The following is a 26,699-nucleotide window of genomic DNA, read 5'->3' as shown; positions in this document are numbered from 1 at the left end:
AATCCTGGTGACAGCGTTCATTCACTAACAGACATCAAATGTAAGAAGGAGAGCGCCTAACGAGGGATGATGTCATTCAAAGCTGATATGGGCATGTAAAAATAAAACAATGAAAGCAGCATATGTAATGATCTCTATAAAACAGATGGTATATTAAACTAATGGACACCCTAAACAGATATTCTGAAAGGATCATTGCAGCTCATTAAAACCTATTTTACATCACACCCGCTTAGATGCTGTCGTCTAGTTTACCATGATAATGAAAGTGAATTCGACATCAAAGAAAGTAAGAATTGTTAGCCGATGACAGTTTTGTTGACAGCTGCAGTGAGCAGATTTTATCAGGTACCAGCTCTCTGATGGTAACTCTGATGCAAATTTTTCTCAATAAAAAGCCCAGAAAAAGCTCTTTATGTACACTTGATGCTGCTGCATCCATGCTGCTACAATGCTGACAGACTGATGGTACTGGTCCATATTCCAACGGACCAACACTTCACTCATCGATTCTCCACTCCTGGATTTGCCAACATGGCAGCTCATTTGGAAAGTTTCAGGTGAACTACAGAAACATTTTACAAAAATGTGTTTCTAAAACCATTTGAGTCAAGAAATAAGTCACGCATTTGCTGAATTTGTCTTGATTTCAAATTGAAAGTTAGTTTAAAAGATTGTAAGGAGTTTCCAGAGCAGTGGTGTCTGGATGCTCCTGATTTGCATACAGTAGCCCAGACCTTAGTCTGACTCCCAGGATGTAGACCGCGGGAATAAGCTGGACGCTCATTTCAGTCGTTTTTTTCCCGTTCTTCTGCTGTTTGCATGTTACTGTTTTCAAAACATATCTCACTACATGAAAAAACAGCAGCTAACAACTGCAACAACAATTTCAAGCTTTGCCAAGGATTCAAATCCTCTGGTAAGGAACTTTTTCTGTAAACTGTCAATTTTAATCCTAGTGCTTGCCTCCCTGCGTGCAAATGTTGCACCAAAACAAGTTTATCCATCACCATTGTAACTGAGCATCCTTTGGGTAGCTCCGTCCAAGAGATAGGTTTAAAGAAATTCATGATAATGATACTGGCCAGGCCAATATGTACAACAGAATGGGCTTGCAAAGGGAGACTACGTAGATCTCAACTTTATGTACATGAGAAGGCTCATCTTTCGAAATGCAGAATGACTACCACAATGCATTGCACCACTGCTTACACAGATCATTAGTTGGGATGATTAAAATGACAGATCCTGGATATCATGAGTCTAAAGCTGCACTTCTCAGGACAGAAGTCACCATCCTCACCAGCTGATGATCCCTGGAGGAGGTACATTAAATATGAAGCTAGCTGGATAGAGTAAAGACAACACAGTTTAATGGAGAAGATACAAGCTGTTTTGCCATGTACTTTACTTATGTAATTTTTAATGCACCTAAATATTACGATAGGAAGAAATAGTCAACATTAAGCTAGTTAGAATAGTTTAGAAGTTTAGAATAGAACATGCAATGCAAACTAGTTTTGTTCCACTTCACATATATAATTTAGTTAAGGTCTCACACTTTAACAAAAAAAAACCTACACATGTAAAATATCCTAATATCATTTTAATATTGGATTTTCTTTTACTTCATAAAATCTGTATTCTTAAAGACCAGTATCACTTCAGCTGTAATGCCAACATTTGCAGCTGTCATTGGAGCAGATAAACACGCCATTTAATCCATTTCTTGCATTTGTAAAATTGAATATTGCTACTATTAGAGCTCCGCATGCAGCACTTGACCTACCTGCTTTGCCTAAATATGTTTGCTACGCTTGGAATGGACGTTTGCTTTTCAAGCAAAGGGCTTTAGTGAACAGTCACTTATCAAACAAGCAAACCATTCAGTCAGTTTATCTAAAGCACTTTATTTGGAAAAGAAGCGAAGGCAGCCATAATGGTAATAATCTGCTGCAGGAAAAATGAATGTGTGCACGGCCATGGCGAGCACAGCAGATCCAAGCTGACACAGGAAGCCTGTCTGTAAACTGTGGTGGATGTTTACAGCAGAGAGTTTGGATAATCATTTTATCATTTGTTTGCTCTTCAAAATAAGTTTGTATGATCGTCTGGCGGTTCACGTTTCTTGGTCCCTCTAGCTTCCTTTTAGCAATGTTTTCCTGGTACAGCTCAGCAAATAACCTCATTGATAAAAAGCATTCATTGAGCCAAATGACCCTAAAAGAGACCCGAATAGAAAACATACCACATCCAGTATGTCAGAGTCATTTAAGGAGTCTAGGTCAGTTTCCGTGACTCATTTGTTGTTTTATAGTATTTGGACACCGCACAGATTACAGTAACTGTACACAGTATTTCATAATGTCCTCCTCCACTGCACAGTAACATGATGGGGGTGGAGTGGTTTTTTCCCAGATTACATATAGGCATTTAGGAGAAATGGGCCATTTTTATATTGTTAACACATCAGTAATGCTTTTATATTCATACTGGAAGGAAGCAGATGTAATATTGATTATGTTGTGTGTTGACTGCTTATTAACTCCGCTGTGAATGACTGTCCTGATTAACCTTTGTCACATCTCCTTTATCTTTATTTCTCATCACACACAGTAGAGTATCATACACTGTAAAAAATCATGAAAATGGCAGAAAGATTATGAACAAAAAGGTAGAGTACTGTACTGTTCAAAAACTGAAACAAAAAATAGTGCAAATGACAAGAAAAATTAGCAGATTTAAACATATTGTGTAATTTATTCATTTTTTAAATTATTTTGACTTTTTTTTTTACAGTTCACATGTAAATTAATAGTCTCACGGTGATTTTACCGGTAATTTAACAAAACATGGATTTTAAAAAAAATAATAAAATTGTTCTGTTTTTTTTTTTACAGTGTACAAACAATCTAAAGGTGAAATCAGGCTCTGCCCAAAGGTCCATCTGTCAACACACAAGCACTGAGAGTGTGAGCATTTGCTATAGAAAGTAACTAACTCAGGAACACACGTTTTCTCTGGAAATACTGTAAATCCTTTTTTTGGGAAAGTACACTATGCATTCCAGTGAAAGGTATGTTTCAACGTGCACTGAAGTCTGCCCAAGAAAAATATTTCCTCCTCATTTTTCACAACTCAATTTCCTATTGAAGAAATGGATAGTGTCTTTTTTTCCTAACAGCAAGAGCGTCTCTCTCTTTAGGTTGTAGGTTTAGAAGGATAAAGTGAACGGTCTTTAATTACTTTCAGCCCAACTTCAGCGGCTGACCCAGCGTGGTCAAATATTTACATGACACCCAAATGACACATGCCACTGTCACAGTGTCGTCACCGACAAAAACAACACACTCCAGCTCCCACTTATGGAAAGAAACACTACTAAATCCTCTTAGAACCGAAGAACTAAACAAAGCCCAGCTCGCCACCATTCAGCTCAGGACGATTAACACAACTACACGAGTAAAAACAAAACAAAACAAAAAGACACCACTCACCAGCAGCTGCTCTCTTTCTGCTTCAGCAAAGTCAAGTGTACTGACTGCTGTCTCAGGCAATGTTGGCTGGACTATGACGCAACTAGCCTTCCTATCCATAGCTCCAGGGCAGGAGAATGAAGCAGAGATAGACAGGAGGGCGGTGAACAAGACCAAAAAAGGAGGAAGTGAGAGGAAAAAAAAAAAAAAAGAAAGAAAAAAAAACTGAGCTGGGTATTCCAAGTCAAATTAGAACTTCCACTGAATGCTGATTTGGATACAAGCTGTTCCAAATATGACTTGGAAATTGATTATTTGAAAACCACTTCCAATTTGGTATAAAGAAAATGGAAAGAGAAGAACGCTGGTGGGTGCCAGGGGGTACACTGGTCTGTTGATATAAGAAGCAGATGTGAAATATGCAGACATAGGAGGAAAAAATGGACTTAAAGTGCTAGTCTGCACAGATGTGGACTTGTGCTACCGACACAGCCTCACACAGGCACAAAACAGACAAGGACTGCACAGAAACAAGTCAATCGAGGTCTGTATACTTTGAGAATCAATTATTAGTGTTCCGCAAATCAGCTGTCAAGCAGCAACATTTGACCATTTCTAAACTGGGACACTATGCTCCTTCTGCTTGAAACTTATTCAACAAATTTTTAGGTTTGTAGCTTCAATGGAGCTCTAGAAAAGGTAAACAGACATCTGTCGCTGTATTAAACCTAACGATAAACCCACCAATAAGTCCGCGAATAGGAAAATAATGTACAGATTCATCAAGAGTGAACATAATCATTACCTGGTTTAGTTTGGCTTTACTTTACTATCACAGATAATGAATGAAAACTGCATCATCTCACACATTTATAAAACAGAAATTAAAAACAATTAAGTTTAAAATCCAAGAGAAAATGTTGTCTTTACATTGTTTTTACTTGCCATAGACCAACTCCACTTCCCAGGAAAGGTAGCCTCTTTTGCAGTGGAAGAACCAATCAATATCTCCAAGGTCCAATAGACACACAGCAGGTGGTAAAAGTTTTAGTCCCCAGCTCAAATCGAACTCGCTCTGCGCTCTCTTTGTGTTACGAGTTCCTAAAATAATCCCGAGCTTCAGGGTGAAAACACTGGACGCAGTTAAAGTGACGACGGTAGGATCGAGAGAACGTGTGACGGCTGCTGAGAGGCTCACTCTGTTTACTACAGCAGTCTACTGGTGAGACGCGCACACAGACAGACAGAAATAATCAACCCCGCCTATCTTCTCAATCACTCCCCCACAAGCTCACACACATCCTGGCTGACTCATGTAAACTTAGACAGAAACTGATCTTTTTTTTCCCCCTGAGAACCGGCTATCTGAGAAGTGCTCCTTTGACGTTTCATCCTAATGCAACTCAAAAATCAGTGAGCAATCCTCAAATAGTTCCTTATTCACGCCTGAGCTCGACTCCCCAGCTTGATTTAGTGCTTCGGCTGAACTCTGACCTGGCAGGGGACAGAAGGTCAAATGAGGCAGTTCGGTTTCTTTCCAAAAGTGCTGACCGGGGGGAAAGAATGGGAAGTAAATCCGTCAACATTACCACACACAGATTCATAAAACTACATTCGTTCAGGCCGGGTCAGTTTTGACAGTCAATGTGAAAGCAGCTTAGGCGGAGAATGATGAAAAGCACGTTCCAAAGTATTTCTTATATAGAACCTTTCAGAGATGGTGCCGAGCAAAAATCAGGTATCAAAACCGTCCTCAGCTGTTTCTCTGATAGGTTGTTTCAGTGCAAGTACTAATTATTGGCAATCAAGGTGACCAATTATGGATATTTGGAACCGATATATGTTAAATGTTTTATATAAACAGCGTATGATAGCAGCGATCCTGTCATTCATTACTTATTCAATAAAAAGGATTACCAAAACTGATAACTATACACAATCTCGATCTCCTCTGTTTATATTGACTTCGAGCTACATCACATTTGTCTCCTCCTCTCCTGATTGGCTGTGACTCATGGTGCGTAACCAATCAGACAGCGCTGTAGGCGGGACATTGCTTGAAAGTTGACTAGAGACAGAGAGCAGCAGCATCAGAGCCAACTAATGATAACTATACCAATAATTGGTGGAAAAAATGCATATAATCGGTCAAGCCCTGTTTTTTTTTGTAATTTATTAAACATTTGAGTTCGTCTAAAAGGCCTAACCCCCAATTTTTTTTATGTCTCGGTCAATTTAATCTTGAGGTCATTCATCAGACTATTATTACTCAACCTGTAAAAACACTTACACATGGTCCTCTGTTGCTCTTAAGGAGCTTCCTTAAATTAGAGCGGGGGGGGGGGGGACTGGTGTCATAACAGTCACCTCAACTCGGAAACACAATTTTAGCAGACACAACAATACGTTGAATAATTGGTTGAGTAATCAGTTAAGCGTGTCATTATATTATCATCAGCAGAAACGACAACATTTGCTGGATTCAGTTTTTCTCATCTTTGGGATTTTCTGCTTGTTGTTACCATATATGGTGGCAAATTATATAAACATATTTTTGGACTGCTGGTCAGCAAAAATACTGATTTAAAAGGACATTGCTACATTCTCTGAGAAGGGTTGATGGATATTTTTGACTACATTTTGGAAGTTTCATAGATTATTATTTGACAGCTAACTGAGAAGATAATCAGCGGGCTATTGGTAAATGAAAACAGGAGATTGTAGCCCTATTTGCATCACAAATTAGAGGAATTTGGAAGACATGAGTGTTTGTCAGACAAGAGACACAATTCAGTTGCATTATGTGAGTTACAAGACTCATATTTGTTTAATTGAGCTCTCAAAAGCAGCAGATATGGGGCTCTGTTCGACATCTGTCTCAGACATGCTAGCCCTTTAAGCAAACTATCCTCTCATACTAAATTGTTAAATGTTTTTTTTGTTTGTTTTGTTTTTTTTTACCCTTTTTCTGTTTTACATAATGATGAACAGGATTGTTTTGTTCTGAAATGTTGGTCAGACTTGGGCTGAGACACTATTACCATAGAACTGTCAAGTGAACTTGAAGCCAACTTTTGAAAGTGCGAAATGGGCTCATTGTCATCAACAGCTTTGGAGCGAATTAACTAAGCTGTATAGTGTCATCAGAAGGTGGCAGTATTAGTCATCGGGCTGTAATAAACAGAGTAGAAGAAGTCCCAACAAAACCTGAATTTGGTCGTATATCAGAGAAAAACGGAGAGAGGTCTTGGAATTGTTTTTAATTGGAAAAGTTGTAATAATTCCTTCACGTCATATGTCCAGAGGTGAAGACAACGTAAGACACAGCTGTTATGCGAGCTGTGTGAGTTAAATGTCCACTACATCAGCACTTATTAGAAATAGACAGCCACATCTCCTGTAAATGCATATTAACTATTCTCAGAAAAAGTCCAAGGTTACCTCAAGCGTGCTTGAATTTTTTTCAAATTGTGCCGTTTCAGCTAACTTTTTCTGTTGCGATTCTTCAGAATGCACGAATAAATATGCATTTTGAAAACACACCCACTGTGGTGACGTCTCATTGAGTAAACAAATGATCAACACACTGCAATGAAAACAGTCATTAGTCGCAGCCCTGGTGTGGTGATGAGTGTGTGGGAGAGCCTTGTGTGGGCATGTGGTGTAACAGCGAGTATGATTTACAGCCTAAACGTCCTGTTACAGTCTGCTGCGCTGACCACAAACACTCAGCCCACTACTCTCTGTTCTTTTGTCATTCAGGTTAATCCAAGATGAGCCCTGTTTAAATCCCCCACAATTAGCTAGCTCACAAAAAAACAATTCAGACCCCCGAGGCTGGGGGCCACATGTTTGGAGTAAGAGAAGTGGGGGTGGGACTGGGTCGGTCTTAATACCCCCAACCTCACCTCTCCTTGTCCTGTGTCTTCAAAACAAAGCGACCTGTTGAATCCTTGCCTGCCCCGCCACCCCCCACTGTCAGGCTTAATTAGTGGAGGCTATATTTAAGACAGCGGACAACAGCGATGCAATTATCCTGAAGGCTTAGACCCCAATGGCATTGTCATTGTTGGAGGCAGAAGTGGGGGGGCGAACATAAGTGACCTTCCCTTGATGCCCGACCCCAGCATTAACCCCTCAATAACCATACACAGAAGAAAGACAATTGTCGGACCAGCTGAAATGAATAACTTCAAGCGGGAACGCACAATTGAATTAGGTTTATCCAAATTAAGTTAACAAGTAATACAAGGGCCACTGGCTAAAGTTAGATGTACTCAAATAATTAGATTCCTTTCAAATGAACAGTTTGCATTGCTGCAAGTCAATGTGAAGATTTTAATTTTTCCAACTTAAGTACTCGCTTTATCCAAAAGTAAAATGTAAAACTTCCTTTAATTCCTTTTCTTGAGTCACTAATCCTACTGAAAGAACAGCAGTTGAGTTGCAACACAAAAAAAAGAAGAAATATGGACGTCATGACACACGACGCTAAAGGAGGAGCAAACCTAATATTCACACTTTTGCAGTGACAATGAAACCAGTTCAAATGGACAAAATTAAATGCCATCACCAAAGCAGGACGATAAATCAGATCCATTCGAAAATGAACTTTGGCTTCAAATGCACTTTTTACAGTGTAAGCTCAGATTTTTTTTCAAAGGAGCAGTAAATAAAGGGCAAAAACAAAGGAAAACTTGAGTGTTCAGATCACAAGAATAAGCAAGTTGGTGTGAGAAGAAGACTTGTAGGAAAAGAGAAAGGATTACAGTGAAATATGTCAGCAGTGATGCTGCTGGAAGTTCCATGGGTTTCGTGGCCGTCTTCAATAGAGAGCAATTTACTCTGCGTGCGTTACACGCTCCCACAGCCATAATAACACATTTTAAATTGTAGATTTTTCAAAGCTTATTATCGCCTCTCTAAGCTGTGCAGACTGCCACGCTCAAAGCATTTCATTAAGCAGCGATTGTTTACATTCTGGAAACACTCACAACCAACAATTAGTGGGGTTTGTCATGAGAAGACTCTTCACATGCGAGGGAGTTTGGGGTGGGGTGGGAGTGGGGGGTTTGTTTTCTCAACCCATCTCCTCACTGGAGGCCTTCTCATAAGTCTTTGAACCCAGACTAAACTGGTCAGCCCATACGAGGTCGTTTCCATTGGAGCATCAGGCAGGTACCCTCTTCCTGTTATTCCCCTGTCTGCTACTTCCTGACTGGGATGTTCCTGGGGGGTTTGACTGTCGTCACTGGCCCTCCCCCCCGCCCTGCAGTCCCTGCCCCCTTTCTAGTGTTTGTACTTACTGAGGAGTCACTGAATAGATGGAGAAGCATAATTCAGTGTCCAGCTTGTTTGTTTTTGCTGGATGCCTGTCAAACTGTTTTTCTTTCCACTCACCCTGATGGACACGCTTGTGCTTTTTCCACATTTCGCTGTCATGCGTTTTGGGTCTATTGTTTGATATTCAAACTTAATGGGGCATCGAATAGCTGTATTTTTTTTACACACACAAATGATGAACAGACTTCGAAAGAGTAGTTCCAAATCACATACCTTTTCTTTTTTCCTTTTAGTATGTACTGCAATAGCCTTTACAAAATATACATTGTTGCATGCAGTTTGCATATGAGGTGTGTCAGAAAAGTTCCAGGACTGGTGTCACAAAAGATATATTTCCAAACCAAACTACAAACTGCCAGTTTTCCTCTTTAGACGATCAACCAGCATTTCTACAAAGAGATCCTGCGCTGTTTGCTTCATTCAGTGCACGAGAAGAGGCAAGATGTGTGGCAGGACAAGTCGTGGCTTCTTCATGATAACAAAGGGCCTGCTCACAATGCTCTGAGCATCCCACAGTTCCTGGCTGAGAAGAACATCGTCATGCTGGAGCAACCTCCCTACTTACCCCATCTGGCTCCGTGGGATTTTTTCGTCTTCCCTAAGCTCAAGGGGGTCATCAAGGGGACCCGTTTTGAAGATGTGGACGACATCAAGATGGTAGTGACGACAGAGTTGCAGAAGAATCCTTCCAGGAGTGCATTTCGGCGTGGCAGAGAATGCTAGTTAAGTGCGTTAGACTCCAGGAGGATTACTTGGAAGGGGAAAACTTGTAGTTTGTAGTTTGGATTTGAAATATATCTTTTGTGACACCAGTCCTGAAACTTTTCTTACAGACCTTGTACAATTGGGGCTGTATCGTATGGGTATTGCGTCTGGGCCAATTCATACTTTCCACATCCATGTGCTCAAACCAATGCTTTCTGGCTGAATCATGCTATGATAGCTGTGCGTAGGTATGCTATTTGGACGGTTGCATTGACCCTCATATCGAACACATAATAACACAGGGATACAGCAGCTGGTTATAGATTACATTGTAAAAGAGGAGTACCATTGATTTCTACTGAAGCTTCTATGACTGTAGAACCATGGTAATGTGACTACTCCAGAGTTGTGCCGAGTACGTGGGCAGGCAGCACAGGATTTCTGGAGAATTTAGAGCCTCCTACAGTGTTTTGGGTACATACCAAACATTTGTTACCACTTGTTTTCCTGGCACATGCACAGTAAGTGTGGACAGTCCCAGTAGTTACTGTCGTCATTGCTGTTGGTTTTGGCATTTGTAGCCAGCAGTTCTTGTCATGACTTTGCTGAGATACATGACAGACTACATTTTCATCACCCAACAGATAATAGTTCACCATCTTTCAGGTCCTGCCTGGTGTCATCAAGGAAGCGGCCCCAGGGACAGATTACCAGAAACTAAGCATGTGCATGATTAGTCAATTAAATGTTGCTACCCTCGCTGGTCAGCTAAACTAATTGTTAATATTTTAATATATGAATACTTTGTTTTTATTTACAACAGTTGCCACCCACCACTACTCTGGGATGCAGCTCCAACAAACAGCAGCCCCCATATCCAAGCATTAATGTCCACATTTTGCAAGCCAGTGAGGTGGAAAGCAGGACAGATGGCATCTCGTAAAACCAGCGTGGTTTGGCAGCATTTTGATCTCGAAAATGAAAATATGGTCGTGTGTAGGCTGCATCAACATAACCTGGCATATAATCATTCGACTGGACCAGCGCCTAAAGCACATTCGACACAGGATGGTAATCTGCAAGGTATTTTAATTGGTATTTGTTAAGTTTTGCGGAGTGAGTTGTTGTAATGTCTGTAGAAAAATGTGCTCATATGGGACGGCACATTGCCCCACATTTCAGAGGCATTTAAAATACAATTTTGTGATTGAAGAATACGATTACAGTTTGTGTTCGAGTGGTTTTCTTACTTTTAGACTAGCTGAGTAATTTCAATCAATCCTTTAAATGGACAGGAAAATTAGTCATTACAATGTCCCTGTTGGAAACATTGCAAACAAACAATGATAGGAATAACACAAGGCCACTTACGTTTGGGGAAAAAAAACCCAGCTGTGAACACCTGGCCATGGGGTCATGCAAAGAGAAAAGTTCATCCGTTTAAGGCTACCTTTGACCTCGTTTTGACCTCACCACTTTTAATTTTTCTTTTTAAATTGCATGAACGTAAAAGTGAAACACATTTTCCAAGTTCCAAGTAAACAAAACTGCGTCACAGAGTGTTCTGCTGTGTTTTCCCCTTTCTCTGGAATCACCAATGTCCATAAAGTCTTCCTTACTGGCCACTTCAGTGAGAATATGTGTTGTCAGATGAATCACTGAGTCACAGTCATCAGCTTTTCTCTCTGGAATAACATCCTATAGGGGTGGAAAAGAGAGCCAGACAGAGAACCGACTGATTGGTCCACAGCAGATAAACTGCATGTGTCTGCACAAGAAGGAGCTGTTGCAGCTTGCAGGGGTGGCTGGATTTCACACCGTTACAGTCTTACTCCACTGGGGAGAAATATCCACACAAACATGGGGATATCATGTCTGAGTAATAACCCAACACAAGGACGACATTTCTGTCTTTACCGGGATGGTTTGAAAAAAAACTCATCACTTGACACATATAGCACAATCAGGCCAGCTGGCTCTCAACACAAAAGCTTGTTCTGAAGCAACGCTGATGATGATTTCAGTCTTTCCCATGTAGTTAAAATTATTTACTAGATGTCTGATTAATGGGTGACGACAAGTCAGCCTGCTGTAAACTCACACTGCTCACAGTCACAAGCTAATGACTACATCAAAAATGTGAGGTAAACATATTACAAGCCTCACACAGACAGACCTATCAGCGTTGTGGAGAATGGTCTGACTGCATCTCATCATCATTTCGCTTTGGGGGGTAAATCGCTCTGGCTTGTTTTTCTTTTTTCTGTGATGTCTTTAAAATAATTACATTTGTCTTGGGTGGTGCTAAGCCCAGGATGTTGCAACTGTGCCTCTGCGAAATAGTATAATTGCTAAAGTGAACATTTGCAAACAAAAAGGCATTTAAATCGCTAATTCACTGGAAAAAACGGGCTATCTTACAGCAAGGCCTAAATCTTGCCAATTTCATTGTGTAGGCTTCTGCTTGTTGTTTCCTGTAGTAAGGGGGATTTGGAAAACTGTAACACACTGATGGCGCAAGGGGAGGAGAATGGCAGGCTTATACCCGCGGTCTATATCCAGTGAGTCAGACTAGCACGCAACTAAAATAGAGATTATTAAACTTGTTTTAATGCTGAAATGTGGTATTTGACAGCTGCACTTTTGTTAGTGTTGTGTCACTTTTCCTTTACGTAGCTTAGCAATAAATAGAAACTTCATGCAGTCTGGTCAGCCATGAAACGAACCGAATCCTAACAAGGAGATGATTAAATGTGAATGAAGAACATGTGTTATGAGGCAAAGAGAGTGCCAGCCAGTTTAATCCAAACTGTTTCTAAATGAAACACACTAAGGTTCACATAAGAAGCTGCCTGAGACCAAGCATCCTGGTTGCATCAATCAACACATTTTTAATGATTTTTCAATGCATTTCAGCTTTACTGGATAGCACACTACATGGATCTCTGGTTTAAACTGTATTTCCAAATTTATTTCTTACCATTACACAAACAGGCATGAGTGAGTACACGTCTATAATATGCCCCAATATGGATAACTTCATTACAACACAGTTTCCTACTAAAGGCTGGGATACACTCTTACACTTATGCTACAGTAGGTGTTCACACATGCAGGTGACACTGTGATCAATTTTGGGCTGCGTGCAGATGTATGCACAAGGAAGTTCAAGTGTTGTGTTGGCTTGATATAAACCAGTTCCATACTTTGAAATAAATCAGACATTGGGAGTTTTTAGATGATGTGCACATTTTTTTTTTTGGCAGGACAGAGTGCAGCAAATGTAGCAGACGGTGCTTGAAAAGAACTAAATGCTTTATTAACCATGTTAAATATAAACTGTATACATAAAAACTCTGTGGCATTTGTGTTTACGTCAAGTGTTACTCACCAAGACGCATTGTCTGTTGCAGAGGCGCAATAAACAGCATGAAGCAAGATGTATGATGTTGTCTGTGATATTACAACCAAAGAAAAACCTGCTGAATAATAACGATGCTCCGCAGTGCTTCTAGTGGTCAAAAACATCACAGGTTACCTTTAAACAGATAAATCTATGACATTAAACTGTGTTTTACTTCATTTACTGTGATAATTGTGGTCATTTCTGTGTTAGTTTACCAAAATACTGCATCATGTAGCAGAAACAAGACATGGATTGTTCACAATAACCCTATTACATTTAATAGCATGTGGATGGATGGATGGATGGATGGATGGATGGATGGATGGATGGTTAGTGAGAACAATGTATTTTTGTCTTTTTTTTTTTAAATTAAACATTTAAAATAAAGTAACTTGGCTGTAAATACCATCTGTTGTTTACATACCGTCTGCTGTAATTACCTCCTTTTCTTCATAGTCTTTCCTTTAATATTTTATACTTTATATATTTATATTCCCTTTCATGTTATTTCTTTTTACTTGTGTGTTGCTGCCACAGAGGATGCTATAACAATATTTCACTGCTGTAACACTGTCTTTTCTAACATTGCTTTCACAGTGACAATAAAGAACTATTCTATTCGACTCTACTCTATTTTGATGAACTGTCACGATTTCAAATCGAGTGGCGAGTTTTGGGCAGTTAAACAGAGCTTGAGTGATTCCTTAAATTCTGTTCAAGCAGTAGTGCCAAAACATTTTGATCTTTTAAAACAAACATCGTCATTTTAGTAACAACAGCTAAAATGACAGTGAACCCCCGACTTCCAGTCAGCGTAGCAGCAGCTCTACTAAGCAGCTGCATGTGAACGTGTTCGTCTGTGAATGTGAAGCGGGGAATGAAATGCTGGAAGAGAACATGCGCGTTCACCCTTCCTTTAATAAACAAATTAACACCAGAGTTTCTCAACGGTCAGTTCCATGTTAAAATGTGATTAGGTAACTTTTCCTCAGCTCCCCTCGTGTCTAAATGACTCCAGAGTCATCAGAGCATTTCACAGCCCTGTTTCCATTAGTGGGTTTGCATTACTTCATAAAGTAAACTTTCCAAGAACTTTAAAGTTACAGCTGAGGTCACATCCTTTCACGTTTTCTTGCCGAAAAACCAATTTGAAGGCTGTAGTCTGCAGTCAGTTGAGTTATGAGAGTACAATACAAGCTGTGAAAAGTACGTTTGGGTAGCAATCAAGCAAACCTAACGAACATAGTGTATTTTACTGTTCAGAAATAGCTCGGCTGCGACAGCTTTCTTTTGAAGACGCTGGAAAAACTTGCATGAGGAGAAAATTGCAAAGAAAGAAACACGATCACCGACAATGACCGTAAAATGCAGGACGGTTTTGCAGACCAGAAGTGTTTTAAACATGCACTGGAATTTTCTAAAAACAATGAACAAGAAAGATGAGGAGAAATACAGATAAATTAGGAGGACAACTGTTCTGCAGTTCATACATGTGGAGTGGCCTTCTAAACGAATCCCCGCAAGCTGAAGGACAGACTACAGTCAGTTGTGTGGTAAGTTGTTAGAGAAACTGTTTGACACCTTCAACTTAATCCATCTCTACTAGGAAATGTCTTCTAATACCCCGCACTGTTCAACTCCTTGACAGCAACAGAAAGTGGGCATCCAGCCCAACGAGCGTATTTACTTAGCAGATCCCTGTCAGCGTCACTTAGGTGAGATTTTTCATCCAAGCAGACACCAAAGAAAGGTTAAATAAGTAGATCCAGTGTGTCTGCAGAGCCTCTTTCAGACACACATTCCTGTCTCTTAATATGACGGCAGCTGAATGTGTCCACTTCATGTCTGAATGAGCACCCTGGTAACCTTTCTGTAAAAAAATTGCGATGGCAATGTGAAGGCTGCGTATGACTTTCAGTATTGGACAAAACTCAACTGCATGCCATTGCATTAACGGACAGGCAACATATTTTGTGCTGTGTGAAGAGATTTTTCCACATTTCAGAAATGATATGGGTCCAAAAACATCACAGTAAGCACAAGAAGTTTGCCGCCAAAATCACAAAACACCCTTGTCGTTTGCTTTGCTCTACAATTTCACATCTATTGACACTGAAGTGTCCATAAAAAATAAAATTTTACTGCATTAAATCAATGCATGGAAGCCTGTGCATTGGGAATATTTAGTCAATTTAAACATACATTCTATATATTATCCACGTTTTCTACATACACAAGAATCTTTTTCTAATTTTCTACGCATGGAAAAATCTTGAATTTCTGCTTATAGAAGAATCTTTACAATATCAACAGTGCTTATGTGTGTTTCTTGTTTATCTCGGTTTTCTACTGATGTCCCTATATTTGTTCACTACACCATTTGTTGTTGTAACATTGAGAATTTCACCACTGTGGGATTAATAAAAGAATATCTTATTTTATCGTCTCACCAATAATCAATGAAATCCAAGTTTAGACTAAAACGTTACCAGCATCTAAAGTTGGTTGCTTCCAGCTGTTTGTAGGAGTCTTTCCTTTGAGTTTAGTGAATACCTGCAGCATCAGACAGAAGCAGGATCTATACAAGCATGGCCAAAGTCAGAAAGTTGCTCATATTTACGCATATAAAACAGCAGCATTAACGTTATTATTGTACCTTTAAATATACATGATCCCTGACATGGAGGCGGGATCGATTAGGACGTAATAGCAAGTCACATCGTGTACTTTTCTTCACATCAGACACACGACACAAATTGATGCTTTATCATCTGGAGTTAGATTGTCGTTTGGTAAACTATTAGATGAACTGTTTGACATTTCGAACTCGATCCATCTCGACCGGGAAATGATCATACCCTGTACCCTCCAGCCCCTGAACAGAAACAGAAAGTGGGCATCCCGCCAAATGAGTGTGTATAGTTCGCAGGTCCCTGTCAGCATCAGTTAGGTGAGATTTTTCAAACAAGCAGAAACCAAAGAGAGCGAGAGAGCGAGAGAGAGAGAGAGAGAGAGAGAGACACGCATGACAAAATCTTGCTCGTCACAATCTTTTTTTTTTTTAAAACAAAGCAGGCTGAATGATTCAACCACTGGCAATACGGTGATTCTCTGCTAGTCTGACTAATATGATATTAATTCCCCCGAAACATCAGCAATGGATTACTCATAGTGTGTGACTGAATGGGGACAAAAGAGAGGCAGAAAAGTAGAGATGGAAGACAGCCAAAACAGCAATAAGGGTGAGAGTGAGTGACTGCATGAGACACACATCACATTTTCATTTAAAGGTGAAGCAAATTAAAATTAGGTTTCATCAAGATGAACAGTGGATAGAGCTAACTCTATAGTCGGGTAGCATTTAACTAGAGGGCGCAATAAAATGACAAAATACAAAACAGCTCCAATCAAAATGGTGGAAAAAGTACGTGGAAAATAGGTCGAAAATATGGTATCCATGTTTGTTCCCTGTGCTAATTTGAGGACAGTTCAACGTAGATGTGATGTTTCTCCAGTGGAGCTTTAGTCAAATGTTTCCTGTATGTCCTCATGTACTTTCTAAATCCATTTCCACTGCAGCATTTTCTTTTCGTCGTCATCGACTTTCCACCTCAGTTCGGCGTAACCATTTTTGAAAAAAAGTTCCTCGTCTGTTTTTCTACGCTCAAGTTGAAAATGTGATTAGAACAGATGAATGGAAATGCACTTTCTGTGACAGCGAGCAGACCAGCTGACTGAAAGATTTCCTCATCCTCTCGGTCTCTGTCAAACCCCCACTTTCTTCACATTATCCCACTGCCTCCAGCTGTTTGGACTGGGAGGGGCACCGTTGCCGAGGCGACCCACACCTTACAAGTCATCTTGTCTGGTCCTGTCGAAGCCGAGTGAGGGAGGGAAACGAAGGAGACTGGGATCGAAGCGAAGCAGCAGGAGCAGCAGGAGGAGGAGAAGGAGGGGGTAAGCGATCGGGGATAATAAGCTCCTCTATGTGGGAGCCTCGATCCAAGGAGCAAGCTCAGACTAGCAGCGAGCGCTAACAAGAATAATCTGAAGCGAATCCCACCTCCTCAGCCAGGAACCAACTCTGGACTGAACAGAATCTCTCAGTTGGACACCTGCAGGCTGATTTACAAATCCCTCTGACTTTAATCACACCAGAGAAGACTTGTGGAAACACATGTGTTGTCCCATCTAAGAGCCTTTCAGCAAAGCTGTTGTGCAACGTGGTGACAGAGCTGAGCTACTGCAGCACAAGTTCACAGTGACATCTGGTGCGATTTCAGTAAATTATGGTGCAGGTGAACTCATTCAGGCCTCGGCCAGTCATGCCGCGACTAGAAGAGACGCAGTCCTGTCGGGAGCTGATATATGGCAGGACGAGGCTCAAGGCAGGCCTGTGTGGGAATAAAACGGTTTAAAAATGCAGCCGGGTTAAGATTCTCCCTCTGTCTGTCTGTCTGCCTGTGTTTGTGTCTGTTCTGTGTCCTGTTGCCAAGCTGCCGGCAATATCAAAGAGACTACTCGGAGTACTTTCAAAAACTCTTAAAGTGAAATATAAAAGTTAGTGTTTTATTTTATTTTTTTCACTTTCTAAGTGAAAATGCTTTCTTTGATGTGTCTAAATCTGTTTAGTGGGTGGAGTGGGTGAAAGTCAAGGGATGTATTTATGTTCAAATTCTTCCAAGAAATGTGCCTCTCATTAGTCAAGCAAATGCACACTGACTGAGCTTCAGAGGATCCTGGAGGTCAGGGTTGCCATGACATTGCCCCCTGCTGTTTAAAGCTTGGTACAGATGACACATGTTGAACTGTTGTGCAACAGACGGAGCTATCAGAAACTCCTAAAGTACACAAATACGTTGTCATGGTCTGGAAACAATAGCTGATGTGATTCACATTTACGCTGCTCTTATTCACAATTCAAAGTAATCAAAACCAACAGGAAGATAAGAAATTGTGACATCTCGGGATGTCCCGTTTTTACTAGAACGGACGGGACCACTGTGGCGTAAAGCCACGAAGGAGACGTACGACGACTGACCCGTTGTAATGCAACCATGTGAGGTCATTCATTCACACGCTGCTGATGATGTTTTGAAAAGACATTTTTTTCTAATCTTCCATATTTTGCAGAGATAAAGCGCCTATAAAAAGTATTCACTCGTGTTTGTTTCATTGTGTTGCAACACTGAATCAACGAGACATATTTTTAACACTTAAAGTGGGAAGTGATATCTACAATTCAGCACAAACAGACTATACAAAATACTATTTATCACACCAGTGTCCTACAGACACACTAAGCATTTTAGTGTAGAGTTGTTGACCTTAGCAACAAAAACTTAAGTTAGATAAAAAGTTACATATTTAACAGTCCTGTAACAGATATCCTATATTTTTCCTCTGAAGCTACAGCAGGTGTGAAAGCAATGTTACCTTGAAAAACATGTAATCCTTTTGATTATTTTAAATCACCAAAATGACACAAAATTACTTATTTTTTTCTTTCTTTCCCCTTTAAACTTTTTTGTTTTTTTTACGACATGATGACCTTATACACTACACAAATGATATTTTGCAGGACTTTATATTGAAAAATGAGCCCACAGGAAGCAAAAATGTGACAAGAGCAAAAAAAAAAAGCACAAACAGCAATATATAAATACATTTACATGAAAGGGTGTCCTTACCCTCCAACACAACACTTCCCCTCAGTCCTGTGGAGCTTTATAGTCTCTTTCAGCTCATTGTTTTGGTTTTATCCGAAGAGATTATTGTACTGTGTGTTGTACTCTTGAGGCAACTGTGTCTTTTCTGATATTGAATTAGTTAACTAGATTTTTAAAGTTTATTACATCTGAAGAGCTTTAAGTCAATCTAAACTCCTGTTAAGAATGGGAGACCTGTTACTGTCATAAGCCTGCCAATCAAAATAACTGTCTACATTCCTGATGGCTATAAAGACTGAGGCATCTCCTGCGTGATTCTCTAATCGTCTTTGTCTTTACTCTGCATCTGTTGTCAACCTGTGCCCCTCCTTCTGTCCCAGTCCACACTGGGATGCACGTCTTTCCCTAATCTCCTTACATAACAGACACTGACCCTGACCAAGGAGAAAGCCTTGAGCCTCATTCACAACTCTGCACACAAATCCTAAAAAACAGGACGGACTCTGTCATGCCAGAGGGGCCAGATAGTCTCAAGCGATTTTGTCTTTCAGGAAAAAAAGTGGATTTGGGAGACTCAGTAATGTGGGGAGCAGGGAAAGAGACAGCAAGAATAGTTCAGGTTCAGCACTTTGGCTCTCTCTTCTCTCCCCCCATTTTATTATTCTCAGTTGCCATGGAGAAAAACTATATATAACCAACTCTCTCTCTCTCTACAGGCTGTCTGAATTTAACATCTTTTCTCTCTGTCATCTTCCCTTTCCATTGTTTCCATAGGGAGGACAGCAGGAGACAACATCTCGATTCAATGGGAAAATCCGTCTAATGCTCAGCTCTAGTGGCGGGAGGGAGACGTCGGGGCAGAGCAGACAAACCAAAACAAGCCAGGCCGACTGACAGACCAGACACTATGTCGGTTTCCCTTGGTCTTCTGGCCAGACTCCCATTTTCAGAAACCAGTGGCTTCAAAGGAATAATTCATTTCACAGTCTGGTGGCCAGACACAGAGCCCCAAGACTCACGCCCCTTTTAACACCTAAAAGAAGAAAAGCAGCTTTGCCACTCTGCTTCACCTTTCACAGCGCTGCAATACAACACAAGAGGAACCAAACGGTGCCGGTCTGCATGCGACCAGCTTCAAAAGCTGAGTGAGAGCGACAGGAGTTAAAAAGACAAGTTTGTGAATCTTCCTTATAAAGTGTTTTCAATTATAGCTTATGTTTCAGTGATCATAAAAAGCACTGTGATGAGCTGAAGGTGCTGGACATGGCCATAGTTTGTGACTCCATTCAGAATCACACACATTTATCAGTGTCTTATCTGACATCACTACCAGCAAGATGGCAGCACTTGTCTATTCCTTTTAAACAATTACAAAACCAATCAAAAAGTGGTTACGTGTGGCTAGATTTAGACACAAAAACGACTCAGCTATTGTTTGAGCTCATGTATGTACAACTGAGGGAACTTTCTGGTGGCTAAAATTACCAGGGAACATTCATCATCGTAAAAATCTCTTGGGGTCGGGGCTGCACAGTTCATGCCAAAACGATAAGCCAAATGATTTGGATCTATGTTGACATCACGATTATGCGTTGATTACTGGGACAGAATGTTTTTTATTGCATTTTGATATTTAAATAAATAGCACTGACTTCCGTTGTTGTGCTACATTCCTGCTAATTGTATAAATCTTTGCATTCAAATGAGACTCTAAATATGGTTTTTCTAACTTAAATTGTAATCAAAATGTCTCACTTGCTGAACACCTGCTTGCCAACAGACAATACAATCTACCGATGCTCCAGAACACCTCACAGATAAAGCTAAACGGCACAAACCAAAAACTTTAATATCAGAATTACCCAAGCTGATAACAAATGATTTTATCTAAATGGACTGTTTTCTGTGAGTTTCCTTTGAGTGGAGCACATATTTCAAAAGTCAATGTCGATCATTTTCATTTAAATGTGAGATACCAACATTGTGTTTGATATTCAATTAACTGTGCAGCCCTGCTCTTAGTTAACCATCACTGTCATGGTTAAAAGAATCTGAATGAGAGTAAGAAGCAGGATGCCAACAGTACTCTCCCATGTCAAAGTTTGTTGACCCGTCCATCCACCCTGACACCTCCTGTTCATTTTATTAGTGTATACCATGAAACTGATTCCTCCTTTGGTGTCACTACATAAGACTTCTAATTCCTATGGCCACTAGAGGGCTTGCCTTTTGAAGGTAATATTCTGCACACCACTATTTGCCATCACTTTCCCTGAAACAACTAAAGCGTCTCTCTTTGTTCTTGGTCTCTGAATGCGGATATTCACAGCTTCTCACTCTGTCTCCCTCATGTCCTTTCACCTCATTCTGCCTCACCTTTTTACTATCCGCCAAATAAGATAATTGCCTTGTTTAACAACTACAGTGGAAATGAAAATTAAAACCTGCAACAACTGTCCTATAAGTCAGTATTTGGGTCTGTGCAGCTGGTTTGATAGATCACAGGTAAAACAGCAGCTGAAGAACCAAAAGTGATAATAATACCTTCAGTACTGTGGTAATTCTTGAAGAGAAAGTCTAGTAAAGTATTAACTGAGAAGATTGATACCACTGTTGAGGTAAATACAAGGCTACAGCCAGTAGATGGTTGCTTTGCCTAAAACCTGGAAACAGGTATCGATAGATCGATAGATCGATAGATCGATAGATAGATAGATAGATAGATAGATAGATAGATAGATACTCAGTTTAAACAAGCTTCATATTTTTAAGTAACTTTTTCATCGAAGAAAAAAAAAAACAACAAAAAAAAAATTCTCAATCCAGTTAACCAACTATTAAAATAATTGCTGATTATTTAACAATTTGACAACTACATGATTAATAGTTGCAGCTCTACCTTACGGCACAACAACGACTGTTTTAAAGGGCATTTGTGTTTGATTATTTCTTGGCCTGGAGCAGTGATTTCAGCAAACCAACTTTCACATTTTGCACTTCTGGCAGGTGGATTTCGTTACAAGCAGACGGAGCCAGGCTAGCTGCCTGCAGCCTTAGTGCGACGCTAAGCCAACCGGCTGTGAGCTGTAGCCTCATATTTTATCTAAAGACATGAGAACTGCATTGATTTTCTCATCCAGCTCTTGCCCAGAAAGTGAATAGGCCCATTACCGAAAATGTCAAACTGTTCCTTCACTTCAAATCCGGGAATAAAAATATGATTTGTGACTTTTGCAGAATATTGCGGGAAAACCTGCTGACTGTCATTCTTGTTAGTGAAATCAGGCTGTTCTTCAGGATAAAGGGTCTTACCTTTGAGGCCCGGCGGCGTTCAGTACACTCGGGGTGCTGGCATACCACCCCGTCCTCCTCCTGGACGGGCTTGTCATCTGAAACAGAACACACGGGTCAATTTGACATCCCTCTTTATCGCTAACACACCAACACCAGCCCCCCCATCCGGCTGCATATCCATTAACACACCTTTCTTGGTAAAGCTGTAAAAACATATTGTAGACACCAAGGCTGAAGTCGCTGCCTGTGTTTATATAAGGACGGAGGGGGGAAAAAAAGATGGAGGGAGGGTGACTATGAGCACCAGAAACACTCTCACACGGTAATAGAGACCACGCAATGAAAAAAGAGAGAAGTTTGGTTAAAGAGATTTCTTGAAGGAAAAAGTAAACAGAGGGAAGAGGGTGGGGTGTAGTTTTGGGAGGAGATCAGAGAAAACTGAAAAACGACTAAAGAGACAGGAAGAAAATACAACAAATGAGCAGGAGCCCTGTTCTGGTTTTTGTACGAAAAGCGCTCACATGATGGGTGAAGCTTGCTGCTCTCCGCTGCACAATAACAAACCTCCGTTGTCAAATAAACCTCTAAAATCTACTTGACTAGTTGGCCAACGCTGCATTCAGGGTATGATAAAAGGCAGAGTTTACAGTTACATCTTGTACATGTACACATACGATAAAGATATCATAACAGAGAACCTGAGTGCACCAATATTTATGTCCGCCTAATGAGAGTAACAGCGAATACACGTGCAGAAAGGTGAAAGTAAAGATCAAGGAAGGGAAGCAGAGGGAGCCTCTAGTCTCCAATTTCCAAGCATGACGGGGACTTTGTCGTAAAAACCTCTCCAGTAAGCTCAGATAACCTGCTCATTGTAATGTCACCAGTGGAATATCATCATTAAATCATCAGTAATAGAGAAGAGCTGCTGCGGGAAAATGAAGTCACCTGGTGGCGCAGCTTTAAAGGCGACTTCAAACAACAATTTGTCACCATGAAAGCAGCGGTTTAGAGCTGAGGCCCCGCTCTGAGCCGGCGCACGGAAACAAGTCACCTTGAGTCATCCACTTGGCTACAGCTTCGCTCGCGGGTCAAGGGTGCTCGTGGGGAAGAGGGAAAAACACTGTAATTGGTGCATACCACGGAACTCGCGGGTTCCCTACTGGGAAGGGAAGGGTCGACCTGTCTGCGGCGTATTTGCTCAACAGCAGTAAAAACAAGTCATGTTAGGAGCTCTGTGACACAACACTGAGGCTCTGGAGTGCTTTGAACTAAATGCTACGTTGAAATGTTGATATTTAACAGGTATAATGTTCACTTTAATAAGTTAGCATGTGCAAACATTTGGTCATAAGCAGGATTTTTGCTAGAATATGATCAGAAGCCAAAGTACTGAATTTAAATATACTATTTAAATACCATTTTCAGGCATCTTAATATTTTGTGGACATTGTAGGATTTTTTCCCCTCACATTTAATTCATGTTTTTTGTGATTTTTGTTCCACTTGATGTGGCGGTTGATAGTGAGACACAGGTCCTTGGCTAGAATTGTACAGTGAATGTTGCAGGCAACCATTAGATTAATATACTTGTTGCATGAACTATGAATAAAATATTATGCAATGCAACAAATAGATGCAAGAAATGTCATTACAATCCATCCAATATTTGTTGTGATATTTTACTGTAAACCATCAATTTTAACTTGACTGTGGAGCTACAGCGAGTCAGCGTTATGATTCATCCTCTGTGGATCATGAATCTGTGTACAAAATTTTACACCAATCAATCAACTCATAATTGACATTTTTCAGCCCATACTAAAATAGTGAGTGGCTAAAACAACACTGCTGCTTCTCGAGCCGCTATTGTGACTGAAAAACCTTTGACAAACACCTTTCAGCAATCCAACTGATGCAAAGTCAATGCCTTCCACTACCTTTCGGGAAAAGAGAAAAAAGGTCTGTGCTGTGGCTCGCTGTGCTGGGAGCAGGCCGAGACCGTGGACTCTGCCAGCCGGCCTTTGGCTAATGGTTCCCTCAGGGTTTACAAGCAGCAGGCTGCAGAAGGAGCCTCCAGCTTTTATGGAGTGTTTCCCAAAGAGGCAGAACCGTCTTTAGCGAGGCTTCACAGTTTTGCGCACTAAACAAATGTTTTGTGCGTTTATCTACACCAGGTTAGGTTATGCTTGAAATCAACTTGTTGTCCAACTAGCGAAATGTAAAAGTATGTATTTGGGATGTCCCGATCTGATCTCAATGAGCAGCATTACACCAAGTTCTTATTTGATCGGTATGAACTTAAGCCTGCTCTTTTGTTTATGTCCGTTGTTACAAAGGTGTCATAAAGACAGGGTGTAACTTGTGGCAGACTGCTAGTGATGCAAGTTTTGAACAATTTTCTTAATAAAAACAGCATCATGAATTATTAATTTAACTGACATTATAAATTAGTCACATTTAACATCCGCCCTGTGCTACATGTTACTGATATTACTGTTTTAATCAATGGACACATAAGATAAGGGGTCAATAGCAATATTTGCATTTGTTGAGTTTCTCTCAAAGTCTTGACCTTACCAATGTAAAGTGCCTTGAGGTGACTTATGTTGCAAATTGGTGCCAAATAATTAAAACTGAGTTAATGTAAATTTAAATTGAATTCCTTGACCTCGATCAGTCAGGGTTATAGCTCATTTTCCATTTCCTTAAAGACCAGCTTAAAGAGCTGAAATTTATCTCAAAGACGTTCAAAAAAGAACATCTAAAAGTTAAAATTATTCAGATAAATTAAATTTTCTTAAAGATAAATGACATAACAACAATGCAATGGATCCAAAATGGAGCCACAGCAGGCTGGGCCTTGTACTCGAGTGGAGAGCTTTTATGAAAACATCCCGGCTGTTGCATTTTGCATGTAGATATTTATGCACAAAACATCTGAGAATAATGTGTGAAAGTACTTTGGCACCACAGATGGCAAACTCGTGGTTAAAGGTAAGGTGTTTCTTGATTTTGTACAGTGGATCTGACTCATAAATCTGACAAGTCACCTTTAAGCTCGTCATGCAGCAGAGTCAGTGGAAGCATCATAGTTGAATGTGGATTACGTTACGTGTTACTCCTTCATTTTAAGTGACCGTCCTAACTGACCCACCACCGTAAACTGACTCCATTACTGTCCTTGACCTTCTTTTTACTACTTGCTCATCTTGTTTTATAGTAAAATCACTCTATTATCTGCTGAAGCTCCATCTTCTCTCCTACTTGCTCATATCTTGCTGACTCTCCCTCTTTCTCTCTCTGATGAACTGGAATTCCTGAACTCAGCACTGCTGATTAAGCCAAAAGCAAACACAAGCACACACTATACACGAACACACGTGACAGCAGACAATGAGCTTGCACACTAAAGAGACGGTGGTGCGTCCCATCCACACAACTCTCTGCTGGCCTGCTCACCACAGAGACACACTGCCTGGGGCAAAAGCCCCATTAGGTGCCCATAAATAAGCCAGAGCAATGGAGGCCAGTTAAAATCATGCTCACTGAAACACGCAACATATACCAAGTATTCCCACTGTCAGCCTCCACTTTCTCTTCTTGTAACCGCAACACAACTATGAGCGTGGTTTTTAAGTGATGATCATTCAGGGGTCTTACATTTTCTATTAAGTTGTATTTCCTGTCATCACATCAAATTTTTATGTGTGCAGTAAACATAAAAGCAATTAGTGCTGAAATGAGCAGTTATGCACTCAGTAGATGAGAAAGTGAATTCTGACGTAAGATAGCACGTATGATTATCATTTATCAAACTATTTCTCAAATGTGAGTTAATAAAAGATAGTTATGAACTAAATCCCTTAAAAACAGTTATATGAAGATGCAACCCTAAGCTCTGGGATATTGCAATTTGTAAAAGATTGTATTTATGAATTACCATAAGTTATAGACTGACTGATGATGAAAATAGTCATAAGTTGCAGCCGGGGGGGGGGGGGATGGAGAAAAGGTGAAAATGTGGCAGCAAGGATACCAGAAAAACATCTTAAAAACAGTGGAACACTATATTGTTCAAAAACTATAAAAACTGTGAAGGTAATTGGAAAATAACTGTAGAAAATGTGTATTTTTAGCTCAATTACATAGAGTAAAAAAAATGTTTTATAGTCACACATTGTAAAAAAAATAAACTTAATTACTATATGTAAAAACACAGACTTTGGATGACATGTTTGGCACATTTACTAGTTGCACAGTAAATACCTAACTGTAGGGCCACAGTCTGACGCTCACTGTGTACACTGTGTACACTGTGTACACTCCTGACTCTCTCACGGAAACTGATCTCGCAGCAGCATTGTTCTTGTGTTGTCCTGTACAGCTTGTTAGTGCTGTAAGCAGGGAAGGAAATATACAGAATTAGGTCCTTATTTTATTCTGACTTAACCCTGTTTGGCTTTACAGTGTACATCCTTATACATACAATCTAAAACATCTTGTTTCCTTTGAACAGTTAATAATTGTACGTTTTTGAACAATTTACCGTCCAGATTTTTCCTGTTTTGTTAAATTACAGAGAATAAGTAGCAAACTCACAGAAAAAAAGTATTAATTTACAAATTAACTGTAATAACGGTCACATCATCATTATAATGTTTTTACAGTATTTTAATCAGCAAAAAAATCCCTATTTTACAGATATTTGCAATTACTTAAAAGAAAAACTCTGTATATTAGGAATTTTAAAAATGGTAAATGTTTCATAACTGTTACTTTACACATGTTCCCTGTTTTCTTGAA

The 26,699-nt window shown here is 40.1% G+C and overlaps 1 protein-coding gene across 3 annotated transcripts in view; it reads right to left on the bottom strand.

Moving 5' to 3' along the window:
• plekhg5b (pleckstrin homology domain containing, family G (with RhoGef domain) member 5b) overlaps positions 1-26,699 on the bottom strand; it is an 86,968-nt gene that overhangs the window by 41,546 nt on the left and 18,723 nt on the right. Inside the window, exon 3 of one of the 3 annotated variants that reach the window (XM_008285249.1) lies at positions 21,912-21,988. In XM_008285249.1, the coding sequence (XP_008283471.1) occupies positions 21,912-21,988 (77 nt within the window). Of the gene's footprint in view, positions 1-4,406; positions 4,688-21,911; positions 21,989-26,699 lie in introns of those variants that run through there. The other 2 variants (XM_008285250.1, XM_008285251.1) reach the window with 2 other exon arrangements.

The sequence above is a fragment of the Stegastes partitus genome, unplaced genomic scaffold, assembly GCF_000690725.1.
Source record: "Stegastes partitus isolate 25-593 unplaced genomic scaffold, Stegastes_partitus-1.0.2 Scaffold392, whole genome shotgun sequence".
Lineage (NCBI taxonomy): Eukaryota > Metazoa > Chordata > Actinopteri > Pomacentridae > Stegastes > Stegastes partitus.
The sequence above is the reverse complement of the archived record's forward strand: the minus strand, read 5'-3'. Positions and strand labels throughout refer to the sequence as shown.